Genomic DNA, 10,653 nt, shown 5'->3' with positions numbered 1-10,653 from the left:
ATTGCAATCAAATTTCACGTTGTTGATAAATTAGTATATGTTAATTGTATTGCTGTTTCTTGTTATTTCTTTAGATATTATCCTTCGATCAGCTATTTGTCTCTTGAAGGCAAATAGATGCTTGTTTTAATAAGCAGTGCTCCAATTAAACTGCAGGTAGCGAAGAGATGGCAAATCTCAGCTTAGGCGAAGAAGAAATGATAAACGCGCACTAATGCGACTACATCGTAGTACAATGATATGATTATTCGCTCACAAAGCGGCGCGTGTTCAGGAATCAGCGCACTTATAGAAACAACTTGAAAATCGTACGGAATGTCGAGCGAGGAAAATTTCACGTCGAAAATAGCGAGAGCGCCGGCAAAATGTGGATATTGATTTTCCCGCTGACTTTGCCTCCATCTACGATAATCAATATCGGGTATATCGCTGCGCATTGCTATGTGGTGCTGCCATCACTTTTCTGTATTGCTTTACCGGTATAACAGCACGCAACAATAAGAATAAAATTTGCAAAAATTCTCATAGAGAAGAATAGGATAGTAAAACGAGAGTAAAGAGGATAATTTTGATGTTTCAAGATTTTATTTTGATATTTCGAAAAGATCAATATATTATACATAATTATAAATGATTAACATTTTAAAATATTTTTTAATATTATTTCATTTGAACTATAATTTTTAATATATATTCATGTCACGTAAAATTAAAGCAGCAGTAAATACAGGTTTATTATATAGAAAATTTAACATAAATAACTTCATTATAATTTTCATATCACATCAATTAATTACAAAAAAGAAACAGCATTAAAAATATCCGATATCGTATTAAAACTAATATCAACGTATTTAGCTTTCTCTTTTCTTTTCGTGATTATTTGTGTGATAGATAACCTTGCACATAGCACATGTTAAGAACACATGTAAGAGATCATTGCTCTCAACAATGCACCATCACTTGATATTTGTAATTGAAGTCCGCACGCCGCGCAAACAAAAATGCAGAAATTAATAATACATAATAATACATAATAATACATAATAATGTACTACTTAATAATACATAATAATATACTGATAAAAAAGTTCAATGAATCTCACAGTAAAATTAATTTAGGTCATTGAGGTGAAGATGCCACACTTAAGCTTTTATTTTTGAATAACTTCTTAATGTTATTAAATTAACGAAAAAATATTATATATATTCTAGCAATCTTTCATACAAATCAATAAATTAAACTTTGATGTTCTATATTATTAAAAAAAATTGATATATTATATTTTGTAAAAGTGGCATCTTCCTTCTATATATACGAGTAAGATGACGTCTCCTATGGAAAAAAATATCACAAACAATTAAATAATGTAATGCAATGTAAACTTGCATATTTTATTTATTTAGTCCATAATCAAGGGTTTTAAACTGTAAGAACATAAAGGTATGATAAAACATAAATTGATGAAATATGAAAGAGAGTAATGTAGGAAATAAGTTGGACATATTTTTGTTCATTTAAACAGCATTTTTTGTGGGTTTTGTATTTATTATCATCTTATCCCCAAGTATAAGAGGAATATTCACTTGCAACTTTTACGCATATAAGAATATTACAAATTATCTACAGGATGCATTATCAAAATCCGGACAAATCGAACAATTTTTTTAAACAAAATGTTTTTAATGAAAAATTAAATATTACAAAAAATCCTTTTACATGCACTTAGGGAATCCCTATAGAGCACAATTCAATATTCTCCATTAGCTTGAATGACGATGATTAGCTCTATTCTCGATCTGAAGCGTTCGCACGCACGCCGTAATGTAGCGGTGTCCATGACGATGAATGCTGTTTCAATAACAGTTCTTAATGACGTCACATTGGGATGCCGAGACTTATTTGTGATCTTTTCAACTATGCTTCATACGTAGTCCAAGGGATTTAAATCTGGGCCGTTGGGAGGCCAGAAATAGGAACCGAGGCAAACAACTCGGCTTGTCCTGGCAGCAGAGAGCATGTCATATCTTTAATGTGTATGATTTGTATCGAAGGTGTCCTCCTCGGCAATTCGACGCATTGTTGGCTCCCTTACATCAACAATCGATGCTAATTTTCGCAACGATTGCCCTGGAGTCATTCGAAATCAGCACTTGAGCCCTTTCAATGATTGCGGGGGTCCTCGCGGTGCGTTCTTTCGAATGACTCTTCCTCGCAGGCATACTGGAATCTTCGTTGGACTGTTTTAAAGCATATTTTGCCACAACGTCATAAACAATTGATCTCGAGTATCCAAAGAATCGAATTATTTCCGTTGCTGAGTGCCCAATGCGAAGGCTTTCGATGATCACGGATTTTCGATTATACTCCGCATTTGGTTTCAACATCGCAGCCATCTTGAGAATGACTGTTTACTAAAAGCATCAGGCTTTCTCGGACGCCAACAACAACCTCTGGCGGAGGCACAATATAGCGGAAAATTTAAATTGAAATTTATCCGGATTTTGATGACGCACCTTGAATATTATCCACATGACCTCCAGAACACTAATTAAACCATATATCATTTGCTCGATTTTACACTAAGCATCGAAATACAGCTCTTAGTTATTAACAAATATTACAAAGAGCATATTTCATGATCTATCTTTTCGTATTTCGTATAATTTTTACGAATCGATTTTGGCATGAATTATTATGTTCATGTTTCTATTGATAACTGCGCAATTATCACACGTTTTTGTATAATCAGTATGACCAATATTCAATAAAAAAATTCTAAACAAAGTGACATCTTTCTCCTTATGGCATCTTCCCGAATTACTTTACATTAATTCAATAAACTTGATTAAATTTGTTACATATAAAAATATTTTCATGTATAAAGAAAGATTTAAATTTTGATAATTGTAAGTTAATAAAAATAAAAATGAAAATCAATACTTAATTAAAAGAGATTTGATTAAATAAATATTGATTTTTATTGTAAGTATTATATAGTTATATAGTTTATATCAATTTGTATGTCCTCGTTAATATAAAATTTAATTTATATAGAAAATTTAATTTATATAGAAAAAATAAGTAAAATATAAATTCCCGAAATGGATTACTATTTTTACTTATATTTTTCCTCACATTCTTCAAATGCTCCAAATTAACATAAAATTGAAGCATATAAGATGAAGATCGGGGTTGAATCCGCCGATTGATTAAGTCGATCTCGCACGGAGCTTCATGTTATATTTCAATCATTTTATTTCATATTATTTGTTAATATTTGTTGTAAAATATAGTATAATTGTAAAATATTATATAAAATACAGACACGAGATAAAATTTGCGTGTTACATGTTACGACAAATAAAAGCACAAATAATTTAAAATAGTTATAGAAATTCTTAAAACATATAGATGTTAGTTGGTATTTTGTAAGCTTTTATAGCGTTTATATCTTTTAACAAGAAATAATAATTATAAGAAATTCAAAAATAATCGAAAACTTTACGTTTAGAAGCAAGACAAAAATCAATTTTTTATTTAAATCATTTTTTTATTTATTTACTCCTTTTGTCTATCTTTAAAAACTTATATAGTGTTGTTAATTTAATATTGTTTGGAGCGCGTTATTTAAAGTCATAATTTAAATTCTTAATCATATTATACAAAATATATACCACACGATATATTAAAAACTAAGTCTCTTGTCTCTAACATATAAATTTATAATTTAATTTAATTAATAACACAAAATGAAAATGTTATAATTCATGCAATAAGAAAAGTGCAGTTGCTTGCAGCTTCATTGTTATATATATCTGACATAATTACGTAATTATTGAAACATGTGTTATCTATATAGAGTTTATACAACGTCTTTAGCTGACAGAATGATCGTCAATAAAGAAACAATAATAATGACGAAACACGTGGGCGCATAGTACATCTACGTGCGCTTAACACGCGGGCGCCAAGCTGAGCCCGCGAGCGCCGGACTTTTAAAAAGCGCGCCGAATCATGGGACCATGCAACCATCGGGCTGTGTACTCACGTCTCGGCAACCACCAGGCATCGAGTTTTCTGGGTCTGGACACGACGAGATCGGGCCATTTGTCCTCCCGTATGGAATAACTTGACGGCGAACGTGAGACACTTTTTTCGTTTTCGTCGGACGCGAGGCTACCGGTGAGCGATTTCTCGGACGGGGATATTGGCAAACCGTCGCCACTCTCTGCGGCCATGTTTACGTTCCCACTGTCGACTAACGGCGCATTCACCAACACAGAAACGTTCATATATGTATACGCACGCGTAAATGTGTTTGTATCTCTCTGTTACGACGGCGAGTATGCGAGTAGGCCGCGTATCATTCCTTTTGCCAACACGTGGTAAGAATTCATGCAGCACACTCACGCCTATCAGATTCTGTCGGATAAACATGGAAATCAGAATAACATAAATTGAAACAAATGTAGCGACAAGTCTACCATTGAGCTTCTTGAAGAATGATTGATGAACTCTTGCCGAATAATTGAGAATATTAAGGCTTACAATTGAATCAAGAGATGATGTAAAAATTATGATATATAATCGCAACTTTGTGTTGACTTTTCACGAAGTAAAAATCTAATGCACGAATGAAAATGAATATTTGATCTACGTATTTTCGTTTTCTGAAATACCTAGATGTTTTATATGATTTTTATTGGCATTAAAATGTATCTCTTAAAATGTATATATTGTCATTTTTTTATATATATGCGGGAACGAATAAATTCTTGTTCTATTATCTTTCAGAATCTTTCTCAAACACTCCGCTTATTTAATTTTAACTCTCTGTCTGCAATCTTGGTCATTTTTAATAAACGTAAAATTTAGTGTACTCTCAAATTTTTTTGAAATAATGAATATTTAGTTTTTTAATGTTAAGTTATACATTTTTAAACAAATTTCTATTTTTTTTAATTTATTTTTGCTCAATTTCAATTTTTATTAAATGAAGATTTTAACATTTAATTTAAAAAACCTAGATTAGAGAGAGAAATTTTAACATTTAACATTTAATTTAAAAAACCTAGATCACGTAAATTTCGAGATACTCGCTTGATATGTTTTTTTTTAATGGAGAATATATTGACAAATGTATTTATATCTAATTACCCTTTATACAGGGTGTCATTAAAATATGGCACCACCATTAAAATATGGCACCTGACCAGGTAGAGTGCACTAAACTGAGTCGAAAAATTCTCTATCATTTTATGAATTTCGCAATGTTAACGAAATATTAATTACTAAAAACCGTTAAATATTGATTTTTAATAATTTTTTACTTAAATACTATCAACTTTTTAGTATTGCATTTTCTTATTTTTACCATCATGAGAAAATACGGTATTAAAAAATTCTGAAAAAATTTTGAAAAAATTTTCAGAATTTTTTCAGAATTTTTTAATACCGTATTTTATAAGAAGAAAAACTTTAGAAGAAAATAAATCATTTTTATCTCTTGCTGTTTTTCTGTAAAATTAATCAAGTATTTGAGTAAAAAATTATTGAAAACCAATATTTAGCAATTTTTAATAATTAATATCTCGTTAACCATTGCGAAAATCGCAAAATAATAGAGAATATTTCGATTCAGTCCGCTCTACCTGCTCAGGATCGGTGGTGCTGTAATTTAATGACACTCTGTATAATTTAATTATAAAAACACAATTGGAGAAATTATTTATATATTTTTTGAAGTGTTTAATAATTTTAAGAACACTTGTATTCTTAAGCAATATGTACTCTTTTGGAAATAAATTTATTGTAATATATTAAGACGTAAATATTAATGAAAAAAATCTTTTAATTATTCAAAATATAATTAATAAATCACTCTCTAGAAATTAAACGTAAATAATCTTTTACATACATCAAATAAAATTGTGAAAATTTATTTCTTGAAACATTTAAGCTAAACGCCTCCGTAAAACAGCTATAAAGTCTGCGCACACGCATCGAGTAGTTACGTCTCTTCAATCCATTCTTGTTAGCTTGAGTAACCCTCAAGCCACAGTCGGAACAAGATCTATTGCACATCATTCCTTCAACTTCCTTCTCTTCACTGTATCGAAGGGAGTCTATTATTCAAATAACACAGTACCATAGTTGTGATTCTAATCGGCGCGAAACACTTGTCTTCTGAATGTTGCGATTAATGTGAAGGATTTTGGTTTGCTAGTGTTGTAAGATTGCGAAAAATATTTTATAAATTTGAATATTTCCTTTATTTAATTTAATTAATAAGCGCTTAAGTAAAGTGAAATTCGTGTTCGTCAAGATGTACGGGATGCTGCTGGAAAGTGTGCAATATTTCGTACAGGTAAAGCACAAACAAATCATAGAATTAATATTGTATATTTAGCTAAGGATAGGATATACAGCTTAGCTTGAGACATATGTACTTGCACAACGATTGAGTTTAAATTAAAATTTAATTTTTTCTTTGTTTTTCTTTATGATAAGCAGTTTTCTACATAATTTCTTAAAATTTGTTTTTCCTTGTAAATAATGGCAAAAATTAAAAATTATCTTATTATTAAAAAAATTCTTTAATTTTTATTATATATTACTACATCACTATTTGAAAAAAATTAATGATTAAGGCCCAGTTGCATCAATGTTACTTTGACTTTAAGCGACTTAAAACTCTCTCTCATTTTAAAGCGAAAGAAAAACGTTGGTGCTTTAATCATTTATGTTATAAACCGCTTACATATTATTTAAAATATGTTGTTTATAATGAAATTTAAAGAAATCAAAAAACATTATTTATAATGTTTTTAATTTCTTCAATTTTGTTAAATAAAAATTTATGTATTATATAAAATCATAAATAATATAATTTTACAATTTATAAGTGTTCTAAATTAGCACACATTTTTTATTAATTTACTTAATTATTAAAATTGTTTTTTGATTAAGCTTTCTTCATAAAATAATTTAACATTTCTTTAATATTTTTAATTAAATCTTTAATTAAATTTCACTATAAACTGCATTTAAAAATTTAAAAAAATGATTTATTAAATTTGGCAAAAGTTCGGAAATCTTATTTTATGCTCTTTTTATATTTTAAAATTCTAGCTCTATTTATTCTGAATAACATAGAGAATCGCAAGTTTGATAAAATTATAGTGGCGTAGTTGCTCTTGGAAATATTTAATTTAAGAAGTTTGAGATTGTGAATGTTGTGCTGATGAAGATCAAAAGTTTCTGCAATTTAAAAATATTAAAACTGTTTCTCACAAATTTTTTCACTTAATTATTTGATTATTTTTCTCTTTTTATTAATAACATTAAAAATAATTTCTTTTTCACGCGTTTTACGTTAAATAAATGCGATCGATTTTTTACGTCAAGGGATATCGTATCTCATAGCTGCGCAGATTTTAATGAATCCTATCATGTTTCCTAACATATTCTTTTTTTCCTTGATAGACATTTTATTTTTAGAAAAAATATATTATACTTATATGTATAATTAAAAAAAGTTATGATAATTTATGTAACGGTTACAAATTTGATAAATTAAAAACAAATGTCAATTTAAATTATTTTCTATCTCATACAATAAAAATAAAATTACATTTTTAATAAAAAATTTAGTGCTCTTACTGTATTTGTCAAGTACATAAATGCAGTTCTATAAATAAGAATATTACATATTCTTTTATTATATTAGTTTATTTATATCTTATTAAAATTTTTATAAAGTTTTATCATAAAAAATGGTGAAAAAATAAATATAAAGTGCAAATTGTATTGTAATTAAAACGTTTGTATTGACGTGCTAATAAATTCGACAAATCTATATTAATTGCACGTTCGTCAGCATCCATTTTAATGAACTGTACATATACTCACCGGATATTTAATTGCAGAGTTAAGGTTGAATACGTTTATTTTTAAGCTATATTTGCAATTTTCGTTATTCTTTTTGTAAAGACAAACAGAATCAAAATTAAACTCATTCATCAATCTGTCTAATTCTTTACGAGATTTAAAGTAAGATTTAAGAATGATAATGTTCGTAAAAATTTATTTATTTTTTATGTTATTGTTAATTAAAATTAATATTATTATATTATCATGATAATTAATTAACTTAATATGTTTTATTTTTGTCTTGAAAATTATTTTGAAAATTTTGATCTACGTAGGTACTTATAACGTATGCCACGTACTTGCGAAGGAAATGCTTTGTAGATATGTAATAAGTACTTGAATATGAATGGTCCTATAACTATTTCCTTTTAATCTCCGATGTTTTAATTGCACAAAGTTTTAAAAATAGAATCTCCTTTTTGTCAACATGTAAGGCCGATTCTATTAATTTGTTTTAATAATATCTTCCTTATTTTTTTTATATCTTTTTTTTAATCACTTATAATTATATAAGTTATATATATCTCTCTCTTAATAAGTAAATATCTCTTAATGATACTTCTATTTATGTTTTTTTCTTTTTATACTAAATATAACTTAGGTTACATTGATACATTTCTTTATTTATTTTTATTCTTTTTTATTATCTTTATTTTATACGCACAATGCATAAATAATGACAATATTATAAATTTTAATTTACGATAAAAATAGGGATTATTAATTATAATGTTTTAAATGTACTGTACCATTAATCATTAATAATTTTATTTATTTTTATGTATCTTTAATAAATCCATTTTTTTAAATCAATTTATACTTTTAAAAAATTTTTTTTAATATTTTTGTAAAATTAAAAATACTTTTGAAATATTAAATTATTTCTTAGTTGTTTCTTAGTTGTTAGATCATTTCAATTTATAAATTTGCGTGTTCATTTGCGATATGAGAGCTAATGAAGAAAGCTCCTGAGAGCTTTCCTCATTAAAGATCACATATTCATTTTCGTGACCACATCTCATCCTAGTAAAAGAAAGATTAATTAACATAGGGAAATTGGGAAATTGGTTTGATTATCTAAATCGACTTATAATTGATTCGTGGAATTTATTATTAGACGTAACAAAGGTATCATTGCAAATATTATCTTTATCAAATAATACTCTACGTTTCGCTTATATGAGTTATTTGTTCTACATTTTGAATTTTAACTGCTTTAATTAAGCCATAATTTAGAGAGAGGAGAATTACAACTTATTATTGTAATATATTATAGCTTTTATTATAGCTTTTTTGTTGTACCAACTTTATTCACTTCAGATATCTACATTATATAAATTAAAAGATAAAATATTAAATATAAAATTAACATACTAAATAAAAAATTGAGAAGTATTAAATATAAAAATATGAAATATTTAAATAGATATTTAAATACAATATTTAAATACATAAATACTAAAAATATTTTTTACAGTTAGAATTTGGTGAAGAAGTATGGCTTCGAATTTTAGAGAAAGCTGATTGCAAACATATAGTTTTTAATACAAGACAAATATATCCAGATATGCTGATGACTAATTTGGCAATGGCTCTTGCCGCATATACTGGTGATTCTATGGATAACATTATGCAATTTTTTGGAAAGTGTTTTGTTAGATTTTTTAGTAATTTAGGGTAAGTAATGTATTTAAAAAATATACACAAATCTAATTTTAAAACATGTTGACAATTCTATGTGTAATTTTTAAAATATAATTAATTATATAGAACACTGCATAATCATCACTTCACGTATACACAGATAATAATTATAAAAACAATTCCAATTCTAATTTTATTTCCATCTCTTTTTGTCTAAATCATCATATTATCTTTTTACTTCGCACTTTCGAACTTAACAGGATTTTCGTCTTGAACCGATGAATTTGTTATTAATGATTCTTATATCTTTGAGTTTTTGGAGCTTACTTTATGACGTAATGAAAAAAGAGTTACATTTTTATAATATATTGCGCTTTTTCGTTTAATAGTTGATATGATCTCTTATTTATTATTTATATTTATTATGTTTGTCATTATATGTAATGCTACTTGATTTTGTTTGTTTCTTTTAGAAACAAATAAAATTAAGTAGTATTACATCTCTTGGACTTTTAGTCTATTATTAGATTTTTTTTTACTATGACTTCTTTATAGATTTTTATTATTTTTAATCCTATTTCCAAATTTCGAATGCTTTCTCCTTTTAATTATAATTGTAATTTACGATTATCGATCATCGAAAGATGAAGCAATAGAAACTACATATATAAGATGCAAAATCTTCCCTTTAGATTTCACAAACTTTAAGAAATGTGCGTAAAGTTTACACACATGTCAACATAATAAATTAATTCAATTAAAATTGCTTATGTATACATATTGTATATTTTTAAAAATATTATATTTATGCTTATAAAAAAAATTAATAAAATTTGCACATAATACATAGTTTACTTTTTAGGTATGATTGTACTATAAAAGCAACTGGTCGATATTTTTGTGATTTTTTACAAAGTGTAGACAATATTCACATGCAAATGAGATTCACGTACCCAAAAATGAAGAGTCCATCTATGTATACAACGCATGTCGATCCACAGGGTGTTGTTTTGGTTTACAGAAGTACTCGGCAAGGTTTTACGCATTATCTTATGGGTAAGAATTTATTCTTT

General features: G+C 27.1%; 2 protein-coding genes across 2 annotated transcripts in view; one reads left to right on the top strand and one right to left on the bottom strand.

Moving 5' to 3' along the window:
- The window catches only part of LOC108693158 (RUN and FYVE domain-containing protein 2-like), a 21,465-nt gene extending 17,222 nt beyond the window's left edge, over positions 1-4,243 (bottom strand). The window contains exon 1 of the mRNA XM_018201940.1: positions 4,053-4,243. Within this exon, the coding sequence (XP_018057429.1) occupies positions 4,053-4,242 (190 nt within the window). The 5' untranslated portion in view covers position 4,243. The remainder of the gene's footprint in view (positions 1-4,052) is intronic.
- Positions 4,244-6,329: 2,086 nt separating this feature from the next.
- Positions 6,330-10,653, top strand: part of LOC108691978 (soluble guanylate cyclase 89Db-like) — an 11,822-nt gene continuing 7,498 nt past the window's right edge. The window contains 3 exon segments of the mRNA XM_018200022.1: positions 6,330-6,371; positions 9,414-9,613; positions 10,443-10,636. Coding sequence (XP_018055511.1) covers positions 6,330-6,371; positions 9,414-9,613; positions 10,443-10,636 — 436 coding nt within the window.

Source organism: Atta colombica, unplaced genomic scaffold (assembly GCF_001594045.1).
Source record: "Atta colombica isolate Treedump-2 unplaced genomic scaffold, Acol1.0 scaffold107, whole genome shotgun sequence".
NCBI lineage: Eukaryota > Metazoa > Arthropoda > Insecta > Hymenoptera > Formicidae > Atta > Atta colombica.
This window is presented reverse-complemented; position numbering and strand designations above follow the sequence as displayed.